This window comes from Prinia subflava, chromosome 8 (assembly GCF_021018805.1).
Source record: "Prinia subflava isolate CZ2003 ecotype Zambia chromosome 8, Cam_Psub_1.2, whole genome shotgun sequence".
Classification (NCBI taxonomy): domain Eukaryota; kingdom Metazoa; phylum Chordata; class Aves; order Passeriformes; family Cisticolidae; genus Prinia; species Prinia subflava.
Window position 1 is genome coordinate 30436779 of NC_086254.1, and position 25299 is coordinate 30462077.

Sequence of the window (25299 nt, forward strand, 5' to 3'; positions counted from 1 at the left end):
TTTTTTAACCTTGGGAAAAGCAGATTAAGCAGTGCAAACTAAGCGTGAATGGGAACAAATAAAGCTCAAAGCTTGATGATTTGTTTACCTGCTTTAACCAAAATAAGGAAGTCAAAGTTTTGAGCAAAGGTGTTTGTATTCCCAAGCCACAGTGAATAGATAATCTTGTTTTTCCAAGCCTCATCTAGGTAAAAATAAAATAAAAGAAATGTCATGTTAATAAAAGCAAACAGCACTGAGGAATAGGTTTTTGATTCCAGTCAGAATTTTGAGACTTGACAGTTTTAGAGGAATCAAGAGTAAGTTTAACAGAAGTTTTTTGTCTTCAAAGAGTCCTGTGCTCTTTATGGTGAGCAGATATAGCAAAGAGATATTTAGAATACTTCACACTTTGTTTTGGGGTTTACTGTTGTCTTGTCTTCATGTTAATATGAAGGAGCCTTGAAGTAAACAATGCCTAATTACTTTGGGCATGGTTTTTTAAATAATAATTATGTATTACAAACCATGCCTGGTTGTTATTCCTAACTATTAAATTTTTAATATTTAGATTCGACGTTTGAGGATTGAGATAGAAAAGCTTCAATGGTTACATCAACAGGAACTTTCAGAAATGAAACATAATCTAGGTATGAAAATGACAGTCCAAAACAGTGTGTCAGGTATTGTCCTAGAAAATGGAAATGCTTGTAGTATGTGTAGCTTCATGATGCTGCACACTGTCCCTCTTGGAACTAACACGTTTTGCTTTGTAAAGAAACCAAGATCCAATGAACAAATGAGATGAGAGAAGAGATGGAATCCTCTGTATTTTCTGAATATTGGAGCAGAACAAAAGTTTGGGCTTGCAAAGACAAAGCACATTAGCAGCAGCTACATATGTCCTTTTTGTGCTCTTGCTGTATTCTGGTCCTTTGTGGGACATCTAGAACCAAAGTGTTAAACAAATGGAAGGTAATGGTTAAAATGGTTAAAAATCATGGTGCCAGAATAAGAAAAGAAGATGCAAGACTTGCATTTGTTGAGTAGGTATGAAATAGATGCCCAAACTCAGGAAACACCCTGACTGCTAGTTTTAATTTCATGTTGTCTTTAAACTTATGAATATTTACTGTTTTGCTCCTTGCTGTTGAGGGGTGGAAAATGCAAACCCATCTTTCTCTGGATTCTGAGTAGAACTGACAATGGCTGAGATGCGTCAGAGCCTGGAACAGGAACGCGATCGTTTGATTGCTGAGGTGAAGAAGCAGCTGGAACTGGAAAAGCAACAAGCAGTGGATGAGACCAAGAAGAAGCAATGGTGTGCCAACTGCAAGAAAGAGGCCATCTTTTATTGCTGTTGGAATACCAGCTACTGTGACTACCCCTGCCAACAAGCTCACTGGCCTGAGCATATGAAATCTTGCACACAGTCAGGTAATGCTGCCTCTTACCTGGCTTGGGGGTGGTTTGGGTGGGTGGAGGGATCCACAGTGACTCAGTTCTTCATGTGCAGATGTGACTCTGAGGAGGGGCTGTGGAGTGGCTCCCATGAGTAGTGGCCTCATTCTCTTTTTTGCCTTGATTTTAGCCACTGCAACGCAGCAAGAAACAGATACTGAAATTAGCACAGAAACACTAAATAAATCAGCCCAGCCCAGCTCAAGTGTGCAGTCTACACCCACAGAAACAGCCAGCACTCCTAAGGAAAAGGAAGGTTCAGCTGATAAAAGCAAAGAGGGTGTTACAGTGAGTATCATCACTTCAAACAAAAATAATGTGTAAGATTTCTCTGAAACCTACTCCTAAAGGCTTCCCTGGATAAGCCAGGATATTTCATTTGTATATGTCAAAGAGTGCGTTTTGGGGAGTGATAGAGTTGTGGTTTTGGTTCTTCATCTTGTTTAAAAACCTTCTCCTGTTCTCTGGGAACACCCTTCCCCTTCACTTATTCCCAGTAAAACCTCGTGTTGGTTTGACTCATCCTTCCAGCCAAGGGGCACTGGACCTCTTTCTCTCTCTCTCTCTCCAGGACCCATCAGTGTAGCTTCTGCTCTGGATCTTTCAATACAAGTTGCCTTCTGATAAGCAATACTGACTGCAGCACTTCCAAGCCCTTCTTGCCTGGGGGTTCAGAGGCCAAGCTCAAGACCTGCATTCAAACCAACTTCCTTTCTCACCACAGACTGCCATTAGGGTACCACAATGTTCATAACACTGATACAACACTTCACCCGGATCTACGGTTAACGGAGCAGTTGGAAATCCTCCATAGCATCTACTCTGATAGTTTTCAGTAGGCAAGGATGAGCAAATGCTCTAAAAAAAGGGACTAAACATTGCATATATAGAAAATGTTTATAGAGAAGATTCTGCTTTATAGGTAGGGCTTGACTATTAGCAATTTTGGCATCATTTTTTTTTCTGCCCTTGCAAGATTTATTAAATGAAAAATTTTAGCGAGGGGGCAGGGCTGATCCTTCAAACCCTTCCACATGATCCTCCACATCAGTAGGAGCCTTGTTGTATTTTAAAATATTAAAAGCAAACTAATTTTGTAGTATTGTGATTCCAGCATGATGTCTCATCGAGATAGTCCTGTAGAATTGGGAAGCATAGTAATCTAGAGAGCTGTGTTCATTTCTTGACACTTTTGCTACTGTCTGGTAGTTAGATCTCTGGGCTTGAAATGTCACCTAAGGGAGTAACTTGGGGAACAGATTTGAAGAGGGGGAAAAGGAGGTGCTGTTTCACTTAAATGTTTTGATGAAGTTGGTTCAACTCTGGTTCGCTCACTTCATGTTTGTATGCATTGTTATGGCAGCACAAACTTTGTATTACTGGGGAAGCAGGGAATGTGAGACCTAAAACCTGCCAGGGAATATTCCAGTCACACAGATATGGAATTGCTTTTATATAGATGTTCTACCTGAAACATCATGCTGTATACATTGATCATGTTCATAATTTGAGTTTTATTAACAAAGAAATAACCTATGAATTCATTAAGATGCAAATTTTTAACACAAAGAAAACATCTGACATAAATTGCATATCAAAATAATATTTAACAACCAGGTGGAATTTCTGTAAAAGCTGAGGCTTCTACTGAAGCTGTGCTGTCTCTGCAGATAGCAACAGGTGTGACAAGCAACCAGCCTATAAAACTGGTCCAGGTACCACAGACCACCACCTCTATTGCAACTACTCAACCCACAATTGTAAGTACAGTGTCATAATTTAAAGTCTGCAGCAATGCTGTTCCTGGCATTAAAATTGCTCAGGATCTCTGGGGGGTTGTCTCTGTCTGCTGTTGTATCAAGAGATGAATTCACTGGTATAGTCTCAACTTGCAGTGCAAAATGCTTTATTTTGCTGTGCAACATTCCACCCTTTCATTCCATTCACCATGGCAAGAAATCTTTAAGTCCTGCAAAGGCACTGAGGACAGGCAGAGGCCATTTCACATTATTGGTCCGTTTCATGTATATACTTGACCACAACATCAATGTAAATATATAGAATTCATTTAAAATATCTTTTAAATATTGTTTTGTCTATGGTATCCTAAAGAGATTTAGAGATTTAATTATTTCTGAGCTATGCTTGATATTCCTGTGACATCTCAGTACCTGTGAAAAAGGATATGCATTTGTCAGCAATGTCTCTCCCATGCAGTCTTGTACATTAGCATTATGAAACGAGAAATCGCATTGGAATCAGACCTGGGTTTTTTCCATCAAAGGCTTAACCAAGGACATCCGAATTCCCTAGTGTCAGTCACAGTAGATGGGATGAAAGTGAGTTGGATTTTTGTATTTTATACACCATATTAGCCTGTTATTTCAGCTGGTTGTGCTCTGTAGTGCTCATGTCAGAGCCAGCTCCTGAGCTGATGCTGCCCTGGTCATGGCACGTGCTCTGCTTCTGTGCTGGGTTCAGCAGGGAAGCCCATGTGTGGGTAACTTCATTTCTCACTTAAAATACACTGTTTTAAACTATCTGACTTAACAGTGACCTTACCCACACTGTGTCTGTGAGGCCTGATGTGCTGTAGAAGTTCCTCTCTTTGTGTGCACACCCCCAGCTGCAGGGCACACGTGTGTGCTGGTGGATACACACATGCACAAACAGTGCTTCACAGCCATCAGATCCCACACAAACACAGCTCTTGGTGGGGATGGAGACTTCCCACATCCTGAGCATTTCAATTCCACTTGGTCTCAGCTGAGACCACTGTGCACCTTTGCAGCATTGGCCCTGGTTGGACTGAACTATCATTAATAAGGTTTTGTTATGTGTTTTAAAATCCAATAGCAGACTTCTAAGACATCAGGCTTCTTTTGTGAATAGCTGCAAGGTTGTAAGATCCTATGGTGGTTTTGTGTAATATTCAGAAAAATGGCAATTACCCTCATTGGTTTTCTGTAACACAAAGTGTACTGAGTTATGTAAAGCAGAATTGGAAGGTGTGAAAGGTTTCCAACTTTATTTGTGCATGTTTATAACTTTGTACACATTTGCATTAGTCTTGCACAGCTACAGACACCTCTGTATTCTAATGACTGCACGTGCAATTGAAATAATTTTAAACCTTAGTGCATGTTTAATATGTATGCAAAATGTACATATGTGTAAAACTGGCAGAGGTGGAAAATTTACCTCTCAGGGAATGATCTTAACACATTTAAGGAGTCTCGCACATTCCATATTCCGATCGCGCTAAGAACTGAAACTTAATTATTTCCATGTGTGTAAGTGTGTGTGTTTAAAAGGCAACTGTGGCAACCCTGATTTCCCCACCTCTAGTCCTGACAGTGACTTACATAATGGCTTCTTTAGAATTCAGTTTGCACTTTGTGTCCAACTAGGAATTTCTTCCTCTGAACAACTTCCATTGTATCTTCTGGGTACCATTTCCAGTGAACCTTGTAAACACATCTGAAATTATTACAAAATGACAGTAATCTAGAATTTACTTAGCAAATTGGTCCCACGTTTGTTTTTTCATCTTCCTGCAGTTAAAATAATGTAAAAATATGAACCCATCTTCTTTGCATTCCAGGGAATGGAATGAGTAGGCTTCTGGAAGGCACAGACTCAGTCACAGAGGAGCTGTAATCCAACTCAGCAGGGATACTCAGAGTCTTTGTGGAATATCATTAAGACACTCATGTGGTTTCTTGAATCAGTGTGGGGAAACTTTGGGCTTCAGTGAACTCGTATTTGTTCTTCCATGTCCTCTCTGGAATGTCACGCTACCACTGGGGGAAGTTCTGTGCATCCCTTTCAGGTTCCTCCAAGTCTCACTCCCTGTTTCTTCCACAAGATGTTGTGAACTGAAATGGATGCGTTTGTCTGATCACCAGTTGTGCATCACTGGAATTGTATTGGAACACACTTTGCAGTTTGTATGGTAGAGACGTTTCTAGACTTTCTCACGTTTTTGGAGGATGGTTAAGATAGAGACTTTAGGTTCAATAAATCCTCTTACAGATCTCCAGAGTGATGTGACCCTGACCAGATTGTTTAACATTCTTGTGCCTTTGTCTCTGCATCTGTAGAATCAATTACCACCTATAGAGATGTCCTGAAACTCCATTTGTTGAGATGTATAAATCATGATCAGTATGATGGAAGTGTAAAGTTTATTCTATATTAATATTTTTACAGGGTGTGTAAGACAGTTCCCAGTAATGCTGATGTTTTTGCTATGATTTGTGCAGAAGTTAACTTAAGTACTTTTTTTTTTGTTCAGATGGATGTTCTTTGTTCTCTTCTGTGTAGACTGAATGCATGGGGGAAAGTTCCTTTTGGGGAAAAAGATTTAAGTAACGTGTAACGAGAATATACTTATAAACAAGGGTATTTTTGTACTCCAGTTTGATTTGTCAGAACTTTTACAAATGACAAAGGATTTTCTTAGCCCTTTTTCCTCTTCCCATGTATTAGTTTGCAGAAAATACATAACTGGATGTAACTCTGAAACCCTCACCCTCCAAGCACAGGCAGTGCAGCCCCTGTAGCACCTCCTGTCCCTGTAATTCTATAGCAGTGATGAGAGCACAGGAACTCTTGGCTATAGGGAAGTAATGCACTACTCCTCCCCTGGAATGAGGTAATTCTGTGGTAATAAAGGTATTAGTTCTTGCACAAAATTGGAACTTGTTCTGGATTTCCCCTGGAAAACAAATCTCTCTTTCTGTGGTCATGTTTATGTGACCTTTAACATAACAATCTGTTTCTCTTGGTTTTAATCCACAGACCATTCCTGTAGTGGTAAGTCCTTCTGCTGGGACAGTGGCAGTGAGAACTGGAGTTCAGTATGTTCACACCACAATGCCAGTCCAAGTATGAAGAGTCTAACTGCTAACAAGAAGTTCATACAATTGTTGGAATAAATAAATCTAATAGAAATGTGACAAAGAAACACAGTTCTTTGGATTAACCTCAGAGGTTCAGACTTTAGCTTTGTGTATGTGTACAAAGCATTAATTACACTACATTAATGTAAAGCATTAGTGCTGGCTTAGAAAAGCTGAGGACAGGTAAGATCCATATTAAATCTATGCTTCTTTTGTAAATAATGTACAATTTGTGGATGTCATTAGAGTACCATCTCCTTTTTATATTTGTATTGACTTTAACTTATAAAGAGCATTTGAAGTTGGAAAAGGAAGGTTTAAAACAGCCTTACCACAACCTAATGCTAAAACCTGGTCTTGGGAAACTGCGTCAAATAATCTAATATGGAAAATCTGAACAACTTGTTGCATTTGGAGTGAAAATTTTCTGCACTTTGAAACTCTTGTGGAATTTCTTTGACCATTCAAGTGATGAAGGATATCTCTTTTCATTGATTGGGCAAATTATGTGGACCTGAAATCCATAACAATTTTTACTGTTTTTCACAATGACCAGGCTGACAACAAATATTAATGTTGTTTAAAGGTTAAAATAATTTTAAGATTTCATTCGGTATAAAATCAGAATATTTGCAAAGTGTAATAACAGCTGGTTGTAGCAGGATTTCTGATTACTGATATCAAAGATGAGGAAAGTCAAGTTTGTTGCTATGCTTCACAGTTTTCTTATTTTAAAAAAATCCTCTCAAAGGACTTTGAGCAAGAACTAGGTGTGGAGAAAAACACGGATTGGGAAACACGGACAAAGGACTTTGGATGCTGGGCCAGAGCATGTATTATTTATATGATGGAATTTCTGTTTTTCTGTAAGCATGAAGCAGTGCAGTATGAGAGGAAGTCCCCTGGAGATGCTGTCTGTTACACTGAGGCTGTAGTCCCATTTTGTATGTTGTGTAAAACGAAAGCATTGAACAAAGCAAAGGTGATGTATGTATATGAGAAAATTAATTGTATGATATCATTCCAGTACATTCTGTTGTACATTTTAGTCATGTTGATTTCTCCCATTGTTTATATAAGAATGCAGTTTGTACAGTCTCCAGCTAGTACCCAGATTAGAGGAAAAAAAGTATTAGAAGAAAAAAAAAGCGAGAACAGAATATTCATTAATTGCAGTTGTGTCAAAACTAGCCTAGCTGGCCTTATTTGTGAAGCATAATTGCTTTTAGCATATGGAAGTATTTTTTCACATTTTCTTTGTATAAAATTTGTATTAAACTTAAATATCTTTTTTGACAATTGTGTTTCTTTGTGGCTGAGACAGGTGACACACACGGTATGCTTTGGGTTTCTCCAGTTTTTCAAGAAACGTCACAATTTTTTTATTAAACTGTTTTAGAAAAATGTTTTGTGTTCCTGGATTTCCAGTTTTGGTTCAGTCTGGAGGAATGTTCATTTCTGCACAGTCTCCAGATCACAGGTAATTTCACTTATGCTGGCATTTTCTGTCTCAGAAGTGTGGGACCTGTGGATCCAAGGCTGTCCAGTTTGATGTTGTGTAGCATTTATTCATTGCTTGGATTGGGGTTGGATGGATATGTGTCAGTTTTAGGTGTATTTGTGGGTTAGAAACGGAGCCTCTCATGGTGAGTGCAGTTGTTGCCCCTCAAGAGGCCATGAACTGGGCAAGACTCTTCTCTGTGTGTCTTAATTATTAAGTTAAAAAAACCAGGGAGCTTATGAAACATTGTAAAATCTGTGAATATTGTCTGAAGTTTCTGCTCCTGCACTTACCTTGTTCTGTGCATTTGTAAAGCAACCACAGTTCATGTTCCCAGTGCTCCTGTTTACAGAAAAGCACAAAACTTGAAAGCTTGAAATGATGTTTTGGCCTTCCCCATGGAATTTGGATGCTGAAACTGGGCCTTGTGTTAGAAGAAAAAGGAAGTGATGTTCAAATTGTAGGAAACCCCACTGCTTTCTGACACCCGTTCCAGCAGGTGGAGGGGTTTTTTTTTAGTAATGAGCATTGTTTTTTCCTACATAAGAGATGTTTTCTTTCCTCCTCTAAAATAACAGGTGCTCAAATCCTAGTAAAGTATGTAGAAAATGTAGAAATACATAAAACTACAGGTGAAAGAACTGAGCAAGACCTGTACATATGTCTGTGAATATTTCCAGGCCTTTTGGATGTTCCTAAGTACAAAACTGATGTAGATCCCCTCTTCTAGCCATGATAAAGTGCCTGGAACAGTAAATCCTGATACTCTTGCTGCACTGAGAGATGAAGGTGCCATGGTGACTGGAAGGGAGTGGGGACACCTGTGTGACACACGTGTTCCTGACCCTTGGTGTGTCCTGCCCAAAGCCCTGCTAAGAAGCTCAGCAACAAAACTGAGAGCTTTCAAACCTTTAAATATATTCAGAAAGCAAAATCTTCCTAGAATCTTTAAGAAAAAAGCGAGAATCAGTGCTCAGACACTTGACTCGCTTAAGTCAGGTGTTAAATTTGGAATTTCAAGGAAGATCAATTAGTTGATTGATGGGATATTAAAAGCTGAAGTTGTGCTTCTCTGGGAATCTGCAATCCCTGGCATTTATTCCTCTTCCAAAAGTTCATCTACCAGAGTGCTTACCTTGCACGCATCAGTCAATTCTCCACTGACTCTGTCACAAATAGGAAGTTATATCACAAATTAAGGAAACCATTACAGCAGGGAAACATGAGGAAAAAATTCTGCTCAGCAAGCCCTGAGACCAGCAATGCCTGTGCTAGAAAAGTGACATTTTGCATGGAGTTGTGCTAAGCCCAGAGAGCAGCTCTCTGCAAATGCCCCCACAGCGAGTACTGAAAGACTGGGTTTGGTCATGCTGATGTGTCACAGCTGCTGTGGGGCTGCTGCCTTGGATTAATTTAAGATCAGATTTTCTGATTTAGCTTGGCAGGAAATCTCCTCTCAGATCTAGCACTGTTTTCTCTAAATGTTGTTAGAAGTGAGGAGAATCCCTCAGGTTTGTGTAGCACTTGTGTAACCCTTTGAGAGCTGAGGGCTTTTAGCAGTTGCTGCATCTCTAACCTCTCCTTCTAGAGAAGCTTTCATCCTTCTGACCTTACCTGGTGCCACAGCAAGGGACAATCAGCCATTTTCAAAGTAAGAGATCCATCCAGGCCCAGAGAATTTGAATATTTTGACAGCAGGATTACCAGGCCAGCCTGGAAATGGGGAGCACACATTCCACATCCTACCTTTCAATCCAAGAGTGGTGGGAGAGAAGGCAGGTAAATCCAATCCCCCAAAATGTAAACATGTTTTTATTTAATGCCTTTCACTCATCACAAGGTACTTTTGCCCATCCTCAGCCCAAGATGGCAGCGTAAGGCACCGTGTAGACACAGGCACAGTCCAGGTACCATCTTGGTAAGGTTCAAAAACACAGCTGCACTTCTTACCAGCAGTACCATGTGTCCTCCCTACTCATGAACACAGTATGATTCTCCCCAGAGTTTGTTCTGGAGTCATGAACTATTAATTTAGAACAGTAAGACTTTCCCCACCTCCCACCCCCCAAAAGCCAGATGAAAAACACAGGTACAGAGCTTAATACCAGAGTAATGAGATTAGTTCATAAATTAAAAAAAATACAAAAAAGAAAAGAAAACAACCAAAAAAAAAAAAATCAACAGTTTCACTCCTATTTTCAGAAGGTCCTGTGTGATGTGATGGATTGTGCAGAGACTCCTTGCTGTGTCCTCTTCCCCTTTCAAAACCAAGAATGCTGACAGGGAGACCCAGACTTGTAGCATTTGCCTTGTTGATGGCAAAAAGGGCATTAGAGCTCTGTGCCTCCACCTCAGCCAGCAACTGCAGCATCCCAGCACTGAGCAGGAGGATTTTCCTCTGTCCAAAGGAAGGAGGACTTGAGACAATATTCTTTGGCTGCAAGTTCTTAAAGGCTTCCACTGAAAGGGTTCTCCTTCAAAAAAAAAGAAAAACTGCAGTTGCTGTGGGATTTTTTTTTACTAAGAAAACATTGAGGAACAGGTGGAATCGATGTAAGAGTCTGAGTGAAGCCCTCCCAGGGCTAAGATGTTGGGCTCTGCTACAAATATTCAAGTTCCAAGGCGTGCCGAAGAGCTTCCAGGTCAGCGTGACAAGAGATTCTCCAGAAGGGCATGTTGTGCTAGAGTGAAACCAAAAGAATGCATTTTTTTTTCTGTTTTTGTATAATACTGAGATCAAAACAACTTTCTTAGCTTGTACCCTCAGGAACAGAGCTTTGTACTTGGCCACCAGGTTGTCACAGTGCCAGAGGCAAGGAGGCTTATCTTAGGGAGGGAGGGACAAGGTGGGAAGGGTCTCTCCTGTGCAGGCAGGAAGATAAATCCTCCAGAATTTAGGAGTATCCTGCTTCACAGGTGATAAGAGGATGTGGGCTGGGTACTAAACTTTGCTCCTATTTCCCCCCTCCTCCCCAGAAATTAATTAGAATTAATTAGAATTTCAGTATTACTAGAAACAGTTTTAAGCGAACATCAGTAGTGAAAGCTGTTACCAGTGATTCGGACAAGTAAGTTAAATCTATCTATTGGAAAAGGAGGCCATTAAAATCTATAAAAGTGCAAATAAAGGGATAAAATGCCACACAACCAAAATGCTTTCTAACAATTCACTTTCCCATTTAACTGGAACAGTAGGACATACTGTATTTTGTGCAAATGTAGGAACTGTCATAGCTCAGATCAATTATTCATTTAATGTAACACTGTTCCCTCAGGGGAAGGTGTAAAAAGGTTATAAAATAGCCTGTCCCCATAAAACTTTCCTAATTCCCATTTATGGGAGATTATCTTAAATTATTCTTCTGCATCCCTGTTTTTGAATTTGTATTTGCTGTGATAAATCTGAAGCCCTGTATGCACAAGTCCAAATTTTAACCAGCCTGTTCCATTTGAAATCTGAGCATCTGGACAAAATCTGGAAGGTCAGCTACCTGTGACCAACTCTTATCTTCTTTAGAATATCCTGATCATTCTCCTAAAAGTTGTGAATATATTGCAGGAAAACAAAACTTGGATCTGAAAGAGGACAAAGTCAACTTTCTAACTGCTGTGAAACAAGTGCAGTTCAATTTCATTGGGGACCTGGAATGTGCCCTGAAAGCATCCCTGAACAGCAGAGTTCCAGAGCAAGAGCTGTGATCCCTGTGGCTGCTTGCACAGAGAGAACCTCAAAATAATTGGAACATACTTTTAGATGTCAGATACAACTATTTTTGGTGTGTTCTGGTGAGCCTGGGATTTGCACTGGATTTGTTTCTTCTCCAAAACTGTTAAAGCAGTTAAACCAAAGACACAGCTCCTTTCTGCACTGTGATTTTGTAACATTTGGGACTCTGATTTTCTTTGCCTTTTCCCAGAATGTCAGTCTCTGCACAGTCAGTGGTATGGATGTAATAATAAATGTTCAGAAAGCCTAAACTGACAGCACTTAGTCCCTTCCAGCATGGGCATAAAACTGCTAAGAGTCTTTTATCACTGCAGGAATTCACCTGTAACCACTCCTGCATAAACAGCTTCACCAAAGCTTCAGAGAACATACACTTCCCAGACAGATTCTGATGAAGGGAAATGTTCCTTTTCCAATTGTACCTACGTGTGTACAAAAAACTCCAGTGGGTCCAGATGTTTATGTCACAGAATGTCTGTTCACACTGCTCTAACCTTTAAATACAGCTTAAGCTTCTCTCTGGTATGTTTCTTGTTACCTACCAGTAAACAAATGTTTTCAGTGTTTTCTTTGAGCTGTTTATCAGTGTGTATAGAGACATCAAGCAAACCCAGACAGCTGAAGAGACTGAAATCCACTGCTCTGTGATTTCACTTTAACAGGAAAAGTTATTTCCTTCCCCCTCCCCCAGTTTCTATTAAACCCCTTCCATTAAATTATCTGTTTTTCTTTCTTAAACCAGAAGAAAACTTGGCCTCCCAGCCACTCCTGTTGTTCAGGAGTTACAGATTTATCACTCATCAGACAGGTGAAGAAAAATGACCCACGAAACTGGAGATGTTATCAGTGCTGTCAGCAAAACAGCGAAAGGCTCTCTGCCTGTCCCCTCCCTGTTTTGTTTTTTCTGTATAAAGCTCAGGTGTGTAGAAGGTTTGATTAATGATTGTCATCAATCAAAGGAGGCAACAGCCCAGCAAAGAATGTGCTCTGCTAATAGCTGAGCTGCTCAGGCCAGGAGGCAGGAGGCTCCTGAAATCCCAGCAGAGGAGATTGCTGAACCTCCCCACCAGGCTGGGAGCCCCTGCAGCCTTTGATGCAGCTCTGTTCACTGACCCACTGCCTTTGAAGTGTGGCACTGAGCTGCCACAAGCAGCAGGCCATTGGCACTTCAGCCCCAGTCATGCATTTTGGACTCTTCCTGACAGCTCCTTAACCCCTTCCTGAGCTGCAAAACCACCTGCACTTTTAGGTAGTTTTCCAAGGTGGGTGCAGATATTGTTGCTTCCACTGGCCAGGAAAAATACACTATATAAACCCCTGGTTTTCTGCTGCTTTGAAGATAACCTGAGACAGTTCTGAGCATAGAACCTGTGCCTCCCACCTCATTTGCTGGGATCCCTTTGTTCCTGGGCTTGTGCAACCAAAGAGCTCAAATTAGCTTGGAAAGTCTTTGCAGGATCTTCAGTCAGAATAAGATACCAGATCCTCCAGCACAAGGTTCAGCTGTAAGCTGAGCTCCTGTGATACAGTATTTTCCACAACGCCTGAGCTACACCAGTCAAATTAAAATTAAAGGTTAAAATTAAGGTTTGCTGAAGATGGAGCCCATTCAGCCATTTCCTGCATCTCAACCCATGTGCAATGCTACTGGAGCAAAGGCAGCTCCATCACATTTCTCCAGTCACATCAGGAGCACAAGACCCAGGATGCACAAAGACATCTTGCAAATAATATCTGCCATTAACAAATTGTATTCCTGGCCCTGTAAAGCCAAAGAACTGGAAGTTCCAGCAGGTTTTGGTTTAGAGTATGGAATTTCTGACAAAGTGATCGTTGAGTTTTTTGCATATTAAGAAATTAGACCAGTTGTAAGCTGCTTCAAATAGAGGGAGCTTCATCAGATGCTTAAATAAAGAAAGTCATTGCAATCAAAACTTGGAAGAATCCAGCATGGCATCCACAAACTGTACCTTTTTTGCTCCCTGTTCCTCTTCAACACCATCTCCTATTACGATGTACACGGCTTTCCTTCCAAACCTCTGCATTATTCTTTCAAAACAGCTCTCTTTCCCTGAGCAACACAAGAGAAGACACATTTTTTTATCTGGACACACACCACAGGCAGAACTAATATTCAGGCACAGGGCCTGGAGTTATCCCCTAACTGAACTGGCTGCAACATTTTTTGCTTTCTATTCAAACTGGATCTTTTTCTGAGGCAGATCCTCCCCATCCCATGACAGTTACAGCATTTGTTTTGTCAGCCAAGGACTTGCAAGTGCTGCCAGTGTTTGTGGCTGTGATGCCCTGCTCAGGCCACCAGCTGGCAGACTGCTGTATCACTCATGGCACTGTTTCCAGAGCCCTCTTCTGATCATTCTGGTTGCAGTAAAAACATGAAAATTCAATCCTCAGAGGTTCAAACACACCAGAAAGGACAGAATCCAAAAAAGCCCCAAGCCAGCCCAGTCAGTACTTATTACTCCCAAAGCTCATTCAGCACACTTGACCCCTCTGCAAGAGTAAGAGGATACCAAGAGTGTTTCTGTAACAGGTCCAACCAGACCTTGCTTCCAGCTGGGTGCAGCTGGACATCCCACGAGCACTCAGTGCTCCACAGGGTGGGTGTATTTCTGTATACCTGGCTCACTTCCCCATGGAGACACTTGAGAAGTGTTTTTTAGACTTTTTTTTCCCCCTGTAGTCTGTACTAGGTTAAGTGTGGGAGTCAGGACATGAATTAGATATCTGTTGTTATGGAGCTAAAAATAAAGCTCATTGCATGACTTAGGGACAAACCTTCAGCCTGTCTCAGGTGAGGCCTCAGTCAGTTTGCTCTTACCTGTTTTTGTTGCACTGTAAATGTTTTCAATGGGGAAGACAGTGCCCAGTCCATAGAGAAGCACTTTAGCCAGGGCTGGTATGAGCTGAGTTGTGGTGACCAACACATTCACACAGTTGGGCCTAGGAAACAGAAGTTATTAGAAATCTGGGTTTCTCTCTTTCACCCTGGACTGAAAGATGGCAGGAAGCAAACCCTTCCTGCCACTGCAAGTTCCTGAGCCAATGGGGGATTTTGCAGCCAGAGGAAGATAATGTGAGCACCAGAAATGTCTTTTGATCAGCTCAGTAGAGTGAAAAAACCACAAACCAAACTAGCAGCAGTGATGCAGCCTCACTGCAAGCTTGCCAGGATCTCTCTGGTGGGAATTCAAACACAGTGTGGTAATGTCCATGCTGGGTTCTGTGAGTGAATGTGCTCAGGCACAGAAGGGCTCTTCCCTCCCTCTCCTCTTTGGTAAACCTGCTCACATGAAAATGGTGCCATGGATGAGGGAGCAAAGGAAAGGCAAGGAAAAAACTGTTCTGCTTTTGCTCTGTTCACCATCCCAGGCTCACCCCAACCCTTGGTAATTCAGCCTGGCAAACATGTGCAGACTGGCCTCCCACAGGCTTGGCCAGCAAAGTCCTGTAAATGTGTCTCGATTTGTTTCGAGGGGGAAAACAAGGGAAGCAAAGGAGCTCCTGGATCACACCCACAGGCAATTCCTGGAGCTGTTCTTACCGGGAATGTATCAAATTCAGCGCCTTCAGGGCATGTGTGAGCCAGAGATCAGTCAGAGCTTCCAGTTCTGCTCTCAGCTGCAGCCAGGTCTCCCTCTTAGGGGCTCCTATTAAACCTGCAAGCAGGGAAAGGGTCTTTGCAGAGGCACAGAAAGGGAATTGCAGGGCTTTGTATGCACAGTGCCAAAGGGCCCCTGCCTGTGTTCTCAACTCTCCCACTGCCCCTCTCCTGCTGCCACTGCCTCCCCTTGTCACTGCCATGGCACTCCAAGGCTCTGCCTTGAGGTCTGAGGCCCAAGTGCAGCACAATCCTCTGCTGCTGCAGCTCAGCTTCCTTCCCCTCCCATTTCTGTGGGATGGTTCAGTCAAGCACACACGGCAAAACCTCCCTGGAACACCTTCCTTGCAGTGAGCATAAAGCTTGCATGGGAAGTGAGCAAAGAGATGGAAGAGCTGTGTAAAGTGGGCAGTGACCTGGGGCCAGGATGGTTTTGTTTCTCCTGAAAAGCCAGGCCCCGCATCCAGTGCATGCAGGATAGACTTGTCCTCCAACCAATAAATAAGTTGTGGTGATGCTTGGAGTTTTGCTTCTTTCTTGTTCTAGTCAGAGGGAAACCTGCACTGACGTACTGAAAAGGAAGCTGAGAGCCTCTTGGAAGAACTGTCTGGAACTAGGTGAGATGAAGGAACCCAGGGAATCCTGATATCTGGTGGAATTGTTTTGGGGGAGTTAAAAACAAGTAGTTATAATACAAGAAAGCCTTCAGACAGCGATCAGACATGCTGTGTAGAAAAAAACACTTAGTGTTGAACTGTTTGCTTGCCTGCTAAATGTTCTGGAAAACTGGAAAAGGTGGCTTTAATGCCAAATAAATTACAAAATAAACCCCCACACTTGGTCCTGAGTCCTTCTCAAACCACTAAAGCAGGTATTTTAGCAGATCCTGTACAGAACCACATTTCAGGGTGACTGCGGCAGCGCTTGCTCCACTCACTGTGAACCACTCATACCCTGGGGCTCCCTACACCTCCTCCAGGGGTGTCCCTGGAGTGTCCCCACTCTTTGGGAAGATGAGAGGCCTGCAGGTGGCCTGGCCACTGGCCCTTACCGCCCACGTTGTTTTTGTAGGTGTTGTACATCTCCTTGACCCGGCGGTAGCGGAACGCCAATTTCCTCATCCAGTCCACCCCGCCGTGGACCCCCGAGCCCAGGCACAGGTTTGCACTGGCAGTGGAGCTGTGGAAGCCATCCGCAGAGAAGTTGTACGTGCTGGGAGAGGGGAGGAAGAGGACAGGTCAGTGTGAGCACAGCCTGCACAGTGCCAGCAGGGAGGGGAAATGATTGGAAAGAAACGTGGGGACAAGTGGCAGCAGAGACACGCACAGGACACGCTGTGCAGAACTGAAGCTCACCCTCAGCACAATTACCAGCACAGATCTGAAAAATGTTCTGTTCCTGCATCAATTTCTCACAATAATCATCCATAAAACCACAAATTGCAAAGCTCTATACGAGTTCTGCACATTTCATTCTTTTCCTTTTACCACGGCTCCGCAGGCAACGCTTTGGGAAAAGCAGATGGAATTGTACAGAAGGAGTTGCTGTGAACATGCTGGCCCAACTCACAGGTAATGGCAATGTTTGGTGCAGTTTGGGTACAAGTTGCAACAAGGACCTGGCATGGCAAAGTCCAGCTCCTCACTACTAAGCCCATTCACAACTGTCTGGACAGTGGGAAACCTTTCAGTCTGGTTTTGAAGCATTTTGGCATCAGCTGTGACAACTGTCTGGTGAAATTGTATCAGAAACTGGTGTGGTCTGATTGGAGTTCAACCTGATTTAAATGTATTTCCCCGAATGGTGCAAAGCTGAGCACAGTCAGGGCCTGACAGAAGGCACAGGCACAATAATGTGAGAAAGGGGACTCTCCTTGTGTGTGCTTGATAAATGCAGAGAGCACGGAGCCAGGAGGGGAGAAAGGGCAGGTCTGAGAATCACTGACCAGCCCCCTGATATTTCCAAAGGGCTGGGGACTGCCTGTCCTGCAGCTTCCAAGCTTGGGAGACCCCATACCTTAAATCTTGACCATTATCATCTGATGATACATCATCTATGTGGATCTGGTCACAGTCCTGAGAGGCAGATTAAAAAAAAAATACAGTAGTGAGTAAATATTGTGGAAAAAAATTTGAAATAGTATTATGCAAAATTATTTTAAGTGTAATATTAAGGAGTTAAAATCTTATAATTTGCTAGTATTGTAGCCTAGCCAGTTAATAGCAACAAATATCACATAGCACTTGCATAAAATATGAACAGACAGTGTGTGTGTGAGATCTGCTGTTATCTAAGGGCACAACAGCTCTTGAATAACACAGTGAGTGGAACCCCTTCCTATGCAGACAGGAGGGAGAGAGATCCCTGTGTTTTAGTCAGGAAAGCTGTGTTTTTTCTACTCTGTATGCATGATAAGGCACAGACTTGGCAGCCTTTCCCCCTGTGAGAATACTGCTTTGGACAGGAGGTGTATGCCCACATAATTACAGGGAGAGAAGATCTGTCCCAAGGAGATTTGCAGAGAGCCTGCCCTGCCGGTGTTTTCCCAGGTTGTTCTGAGGGGGCTGAGCCTCCTTTGATGTGCAGGGAAGCTGGGCTGAAGCACTGAAGGCAAAACTCCTTCACTGCCCCAGCCACAGACCGGGCTGAGGAATAGTGTGTGTCAGCAGTGAGGAAATCTGTGCACAGGAAATTCAGCCAGAAAACACACTTGGAGCTCAGCCTGCATGAAGTATGTGCTCCAGATCTTATCTCCCAAAATTCTTCATTTCACTGCCTCAAAAATGTGAGAAATGTTATTCCTTTGGTTTCTTTCCCAGTCTCAGCATTAACATTAGAAAGAGAAAAATTGGGAAGCTTCCCCTACCACCTTAACTCTGTTTTCTCCATGAGCCTTACAGGTGAGAACAGACCAGAAAGCCTGCAAGCTGATGAACACTATCTTTTGTTTTGGCTGCTTTTTCAACAGTTTTAAAGCTGTGACACTTGGTACCCCAGGACTCTGGAGTCAGAACAACTGCAGCTAACCAAGGTGCAGTAATTCTTCACCACTTCAGTGTTCTGTAAACCACAGAATTTGTTTTACCTTCCTTACACAATGATGAGTTTGACGGATTACTTTAAACTAGCCCCTTTCAAAAGAAGTTAAAAAAAACACCCCAAAACCCAAACAAGTAACCAAACTTGTTTGCAATGGCAAAATATGACAGATAGTTCTTGTCCATATTAATGAGATTTTCTGCAGTATTTTAGATAATTCTCATAACAGACAGACAATTGCCTCTTGTTCTCTTCTCATCAGCCCTCTTATCAACGCACCCCTGGAGTGTACATTGCTGTCTATAACTGCAGCCCAGCAGCAGAGCAGCAGATCTCTGCTGGCTCCTCTCTCCCCAGCCCAGGATTTTTCAAGCCCCAGCTGTGGCTGTGTGAGCCACGCTGGGCTCAGGCTGGTGCAGCCCACTCCTCTCCAGCGGGGCACTGAGTCAGGGGAAAGGCATTCGTGGAGGGGTCTGTTTTTCTCATTTGTGAATGGATTGTTCTGTACACTGGAGTGTGACAACAGTGGCTATCCCATTTCTGGGTTAATAAAACACCCTGACACTGGGTGAGACACTACCTCATACGCCTCGAGTTACGGCGCAGCGGCAGCGCCTGCAGCCCGCACCACCGCCTGCCACTGCAGAGTGATTCTTCATCCTTGCAGGATTTCCTTGGAATCTCAGCGAGTGGGGAATCACAGCAAGATCCCTGGAGGTTGTTGGAATGGCAGGAAGGCTGTGTGATGGTTTCACACCTGCTGATCCTCAGGCTGACACACTGGGATCTCGGGGTGGACGCTGTACCTCAGTCAGAGGTGTGAGACCCCAGTCAGCCCCTGCAGCTCTGGCACTGATCTGGGTGCTGCCAACCTGCCCCCAGCTGGAACCAGCCACATTTGGAGGAGACTGAGCTGTTTTAAATGGCACTGCTGGATTGGAGAAAGCCTCTGCTGCCTCCTTGTGAAATACAGGGCTCCTGAGGAGCTCCTTCTGTTATCCCTCTGAATTCTCTCAAGGTATGTCTGGGCAGGTATAAAAACAATTTACAAAGGCACATGTAACCTATTTGTGCATCAGGACTGTGCTAAGAGTTTTAAGCATCTCATGGATTCACTGATACGTGGAGCCTGCATCCCTCCTTAGGTGGGGGTTAACAGTTCCCAGAACACAAAATCTCCAGGGCTGGCTCTGAAAAGCAGCAACTTGTAAACACACTAATCCCCTTGTTTGTTAATTCCTCAGCCCTTTGTCAGTCCTCCTGTCCTTAATACCTGTTTTCCAGAGAGCTAGACAATAATATCTCCAGAGAGACTGGGGGTGGAAGGTATTATTCTTTAGCCAGCATTGTGAACAAAAGGCATCTGGGGAAAAAAAAGCACAACTCTGAAAAGCCCAGAGTTTGTGCTTTAACTTCACTGTGATTTGTAACCTTGGGTAAGTTCTTCTCTCCCTGATTTCCCTAAAAAGGGGAGCAGAGAGAGAGAATATCTCCTGCCAGGTGAATATTTGCTGAGACATTCTGCAGCATGATCAGAGCCCTTTGTGCACAAACCTTGCAGGGCTCACACCTGCAGACTGCAGGGACTTCATCTGCCTGTAAGTCTTAACTTGCTGACAGAGAATCCCTTTCTGTAAAAAGACTGAAAGTTTTTAGTAGGGTCTAAGACTCCTCCAGTCACCCCTGTCCTGGGGACCAGTGACAGCCTCCTCCCACCCAGCTCCCTGAGTTTGGGGTGAACCTGGCCGGCCCAGACTGCAGCTCTGAGAGAGGATGGGCTGAGCAGGATGGATCTGAATAGATCCATCTGAATGGGACTGCAGAGCCAAAATGCATTCCCAGCTAATGCATCCAGGAAACAATTACCTGAATCCCTTCTGGGTAGATCCTAACAAAAGATAAACTCCTGGCTAACCAGAGTTTCAGATTTTTTTTTTTTTTTTGACAGCAGAAAGGGAGCATTCCAGTTCAGGCTCCTCCCTCAGATTTTGAAGCCAGTTTTTTGCAATGATGATCACATCCTCACCAGACTAAGGAGGATCACACAAATGCTGCCAAGGGCTGTGCAAACCTTGCTGTATCTATGGACAAATGTTTTTTCCTCACCAGGCACTTCCTGGGAATGTCAGCACCCCTGCACAGCCCTGCAAACTGCAGCCAGCAGAATAAACCATTCCCCTGTGCTAAAGCAAGGGAATTGATCTCCTTGTCCAGCCTGCCTCTCTGGAAAGGATGGGTGACATTTTCTCCACCCTTTCCCCCATTCCCACTGCCAGGACTGAGGCCAGCCATGCTCAGGTTAGTCCAGGCTGCTGGACCCCCCAGAATATCTGAACCTGGATTTGTGCCAGAGGAACATTTTGCTGTGTTTAAGAGGACTCCTGCTCTGGTTTCAAACGGGCAACTCTCCCCCTGCTCTCTCAGCTACAAAAGATGTCAGAAATGCTTTCTGCCCTGTGCAGTTTTAGCTCATTTTGTCTTGTACAAGCACTGCACCACATGATGGTGCTCATGTCCATGGTAATGCTGTGGGCCTTCAGTTCAATCTGTTTCTGTACTGCTTTTTACAAATTCTATTTTTTTTTTCGTTTTTAAGGATGTTATTCACTGCATTTTTTAAGCCCAGTACTTAGTGATGTATGATCCTTAAATACCACTCTGTGAATACACAGAAGTGACCTTTATTTATCATCCTAAATGAAGGAGTAGGGTGGGTAATTCTGGATAACTCTGTTGCTGCAAATTCTTCTAAACTGACATGGCTTTTTTGGAAAGTAAAATTCTGTAAGGCACATTTACTTTTCTTTAAGTCTCTGTCATCCATCAATTTTTCACTGAAAAAGCTCAGCTAAAACCAAACCACCAATACCCAGAGCTGTTACTGACTGACAAATGTGCACAATTTGACAAAGGCCAGACAATTTTCTGCCTCATTTAAAATTTTAGAGCAGTAAGAGGAAAAAGGAGAAAACTTATTTTTAAGTGAGAAAAGAAGAAAACTGATTTTAAAACTGGTAATTCTTGCTGAAGTCTAGAAAGGCAGAACAGTTTTGGAGGGTCGCTGTGCAGGATATGGAGCTTTGTTACATCGTATATTGAGATCTGATGGCTGAAAGGTGATGGTTCTGTAGTAAATATTATCACTACTTAAATAATGCCCTGGGCTCCCAAAGAGGAGCTCTTTCTTTTTTTTCCCCTAAGAGAAAGATTTTACTTTGTACTTTCCATGCCCTCAAAAAGTCCTTCTATGAAAAAAGTTGAAAGAGGAAAAATCTGTCAGTTCGGGATATTGTCTTTGAAAGGAAATAAAAATTCTCAACAAGTGAAACCTCAAGACTGCAGGAGCCAGGTGGCAGGAAAGGCTGTGCCTCCCCTAGCACAGGGGACCACAGTGCAATTAAGCAGTGAAGGAACCAGAAATTCCTGCTGAACTCCTCAGGCACAGAAAAAGTTCTCTCCTTTCATCTGGCACAGAAACAAATTCTTCCTTTTTCAAGTGAAGGAAGAAAAAAAAAATAATAAAAGACCACAGCAGTCTGCCCAGGGATGCCAGGTTTTTTCTCCTCCAAATGCCTCCAAGCAGTGTTTTGATTCCAAGGTGCCCAGAGCACAAACCCCACCTTATCACTCTGTACACGATGCACTCACACTGAGTGTTCTGGCTGCAAATGCCAACACATTTTCATCACTGCTGTACAGCTGTTCCTCAGCATCCTGCCAGCATCACTCTGCCTGCATTTTACCACACACTCAAGAGGATTTTTGCTTTGCATGAGAGTATTTAGGAAAAAAAAATCCTGAACAGAACGGAGGTGTCAAAGGGATGCTGCCAGTGAGCCAACTAAAGTCCATTTCTCTGGGGTCAAAACCAAAAAAGTTTCATGGCCAAACCCCCCCATGTTTGTAGACCACATGCAAATGATTACAGAGAAAGATGTTAAATAAAATAAGCAGCTACATACCTCCAGGTCATTGAAGAACAGATGTGTATCTGCAAGGTTGAAGATCATTTCTTCCATCATGAGACCAATGCGCACAGACGTTGTGGTGTCCTGTCAGGGGAAAATCAGGGTTTTTCCGTTCATTTTGATTTTCTTTTTTTGGGACAGGTATGGGGGTTGGGAGATCTTAGACCAAACTCAGGATCTACACATTCCTATTTCTTAAGATACATTTATTGAAGTAATTTTACTTCCCAAGTGTATTTTAACATTAACAACATTAACATCCTTTTTTTTTCTCTCCTAGATAACAAATTCTATTCTTTGAAGGAGGTCTGTGACTCCCCCTGAGCACTAACAGCCCCTGCACTTCAGATGATATAAAGATCCTTTAAACACCTGAAACTATGTAAGAATTGCCTCACTAGGTTAGACAAAAAATTGATTTCCAGTAGCATCATTAGTGACTAGTTTGGGGGTGGTTACCCAGCAATATGACATGCAGAGGGTGATTCTTTGCTGACTTGTCCTTCAAACCAGCAATTCCAGTCCCACTGAAGCTGCCTACTTATTTACCAGCATGAGCAGAGTAAAAACAGCCCCATCCTACCGTGTAAACCCAATTATAACATGACAAAATCCTTGTCCAATATGACTATTGCTGCTCAGGACAGCAGGATTGCAAAGCCCCAATGGCAGCTACTCCCAAATAATGACATTGCTTAAAAAATCCAAATAAAATACAATACAATACAATAAAATAATTAATTAAAAACAAAAAAAAGAGACAAGACACAGCGCAAGTTCAGGACAGGTTCATCTGTCACTCCAGCTGGGGTTGGGAATGTCAATGCACCCAATGCCCCTGACTGTGCCCATTTGCTCACTGATTTTCCTGTCCCAGCAGCTCCCAGCCCAACCACGTGTGGGTCTGATTCAGCCCTTCCCAAGAGGGTCCCAAACTGCTTCCTCAAAGGGAAGGACATGGTGCAGAAGCTCTGGTGCCTGTAGCATTTTTAAACCATTCATTTTTAATGACTGAATGTGAAGATGCACGTGCTGGCAGCTCTAAAATATCTTCTGCACCCTCATAAGCACATGGGAACTTTCTCACACCCAGATCCTGCTCCTGCCAAGATCAGTGACAAAACCTTTAGTGAATTCCCCTGGAGAAGGATGGTGCTACCTGCAGCTCTACTTCAGTGCGTTTGGTTAATTTATCCTAGAAAATTGATGTTTTTCCCAGCTGAGACAGCACTGAGCCTGTGAAAGAGCTGTCACTTCACTGCCTCACCAAGCCAGCAAGTCAACCACCCCTCCTGTTCCAGATAACTAACCTTGTTCCTAAAGCCACACCAGGAGCACAGAAACACATGGATGCAAACAAAGTTACCAGCAGTGTGTTTTCCTATTCATTAAATACCTCAAAAACACAAGCAAAAATAATTTGTATTTAATTCCATAAACAGCCACAGCACAAAAGCATTGTGCCTGTTCAAACTGAACAACAACAGGCAGCTTGGAGAAACCCCACATTCCCACAACAGAATTTTCTTTTTGTTGGTAATTCACCTTCAGCAGGTCAGGCATCTCATCGTGATGCAGAAATCTGCCTTGCTTCAGTGTGTGCCTTCAGCAGAGGAAACCCATCCACTTAACAGAGTCTCTGCTCTAATTTTCTGCAGATTTCTGTGGAGTCCTGTTCTTGTATGACAGGACAGTGATGAATTGACTGAGGAGCTCTAACAGGGAGTACAATGTTGGGAGGGTGAGCACATTTCCATCAACCTTTGTGGTGTACTACACACCACGCTAATTATTACACATTCTTAGTGAAGTTCTCTTTAATTAGAGCAGGATGGCTGTGGTTTCAGCCATGTGTGTGACTCACAAGCACTGTGCCCATCACAGAGAAGCTCTGTCACTCATGTTTATCACACTTCTTGCTGTCCCAGAAACAAGGGCACTGTCTCTGAGCAAGAAGTAAAAACTCAACAGCCCTGCCTTGAACATGTCTCTCATTTTCAGCCCCAAAGCTGCTCCCCTGAGGGGGCACAGGCCTAATCAGGGCATTCGACTGTGGCCCCATAGGAACAGCACTGAATCAAATTTTACTACCCAGGTGTAGTTACACGGGGGAACTGTTTTGAAGAAAGTATGCTGCTAGGAAGAAATTATTTTGTAAAATGGTTTTTAATGAAGCAATTTATTTTTATACATTTCAAGGATCATTAGCCTTTAAAACTCTTTCAGGAAATCTCATTGGTTGCTATCTGTCATTTATCCTCTCAGTTTCATTTTAGCTTTATTGGTATTAATCACTAATGGGGAGTAGGAAACATTGCCACAGTGTATGAAGTTACCTTCTCTTTAACTAAACAATATGGAAACCGAACTGTAGATGAGAGAGGGGGGTGGGGAAAAAAAAAAATCTTTCTCTTGAGATCCAGAATATGATGGAATGAAAACAAAACAGAAAAATGCACTTTACCACCCAGAGGGGAAGTCGTTTGGGGAAATGATTTGGCACCAGTGCTTCCACAGTATGGACATTTCCTCCACAGCAAGGCACACTTCCAAGTCTTAAAGAGCCTGATAAAGTTTTAAGGCCAACCAGCACTCCCAGTATGACAGAGGTGTCCAGAGGCACCAGGCCAGGGTTCCTGCAGCAGTTATTTATTTGCATTACTGTAGCATCCAGAGCACTAATCCCAGACTTGAACCTCACTGTGCCAGAGGTTGTGCCCACCCCGAGGAAAGACAGAGTTGCTACAGCTGTCAATCCAAGGAGGAATAAAGAGGAAAATCAGGCTGACAGAGAAGCACCAAAATGAGATTGGTATATCCAAATTCTCTGTACAGTGTGTACACAATCAGAAGGAGGATTATGAAATTTGAAGATGTTGATGGAGTGCTCTTCCCAGGCACAGAAATCCTGTGCCACCAAAGGACATCTCAGTGCTGCCAGTGGTGCCCACTGTGGGTGCCTGTGTTGGAGCAGTGATTCAGCAGAGCAAAGTGAAGTTACCAATGATCCCTGCCAAGGATCCACATCCTTCTGTAGGGAAAGTGTGCCCAGGAGCCCTGGGAATGAGCTCCTGACTCACACACCCAGCCAATGCTTC

At 43.0% G+C, this 25299-nt stretch overlaps 2 protein-coding genes across 16 annotated transcripts in view; one reads left to right on the plus strand and one right to left on the minus strand.

Moving 5' to 3' along the window:
- The window catches only part of ZMYND8 (zinc finger MYND-type containing 8), a 48409-nt gene extending 40766 nt beyond the window's left edge, over positions 1-7643 (plus strand). For 2 of the 5 annotated variants that reach the window (XM_063404566.1, XM_063404567.1), the window contains exons 18-21: positions 551-629; positions 1177-1416; positions 1571-1728; positions 6244-7643. In XM_063404566.1, the coding sequence (XP_063260636.1) occupies positions 551-629; positions 1177-1416; positions 1571-1728; positions 6244-6336 (570 nt within the window). In that variant the 3' untranslated portion in view covers positions 6337-7643. Of the gene's footprint in view, positions 1-550; positions 630-1176; positions 1417-1570; positions 1729-2011 lie in introns of all 5 variants that reach the window. The other 3 variants (XR_010081203.1, XM_063404569.1, XM_063404568.1) reach the window with 3 other exon arrangements.
- Positions 7644-9639: 1996 nt separating this feature from the next.
- EYA2 (EYA transcriptional coactivator and phosphatase 2) overlaps positions 9640-25299 on the minus strand; it is an 86725-nt gene continuing 71065 nt past the window's right edge. For all 11 annotated transcript variants that reach the window (XM_063404576.1, XM_063404581.1, XM_063404582.1 and 8 more), the window contains 7 exons: positions 22196-22285; positions 17211-17269; positions 16246-16406; positions 15138-15252; positions 14415-14536; positions 13543-13643; positions 9640-10526 (listed from right to left, as the gene is read on the minus strand). In XM_063404576.1, the coding sequence (XP_063260646.1) occupies positions 10446-10526; positions 13543-13643; positions 14415-14536; positions 15138-15252; positions 16246-16406; positions 17211-17269; positions 22196-22285 (729 nt within the window). In that variant the 3' untranslated portion in view covers positions 9640-10445. The remainder of the gene's footprint in view (positions 10527-13542; positions 13644-14414; positions 14537-15137; positions 15253-16245; positions 16407-17210; positions 17270-22195; positions 22286-25299) is intronic.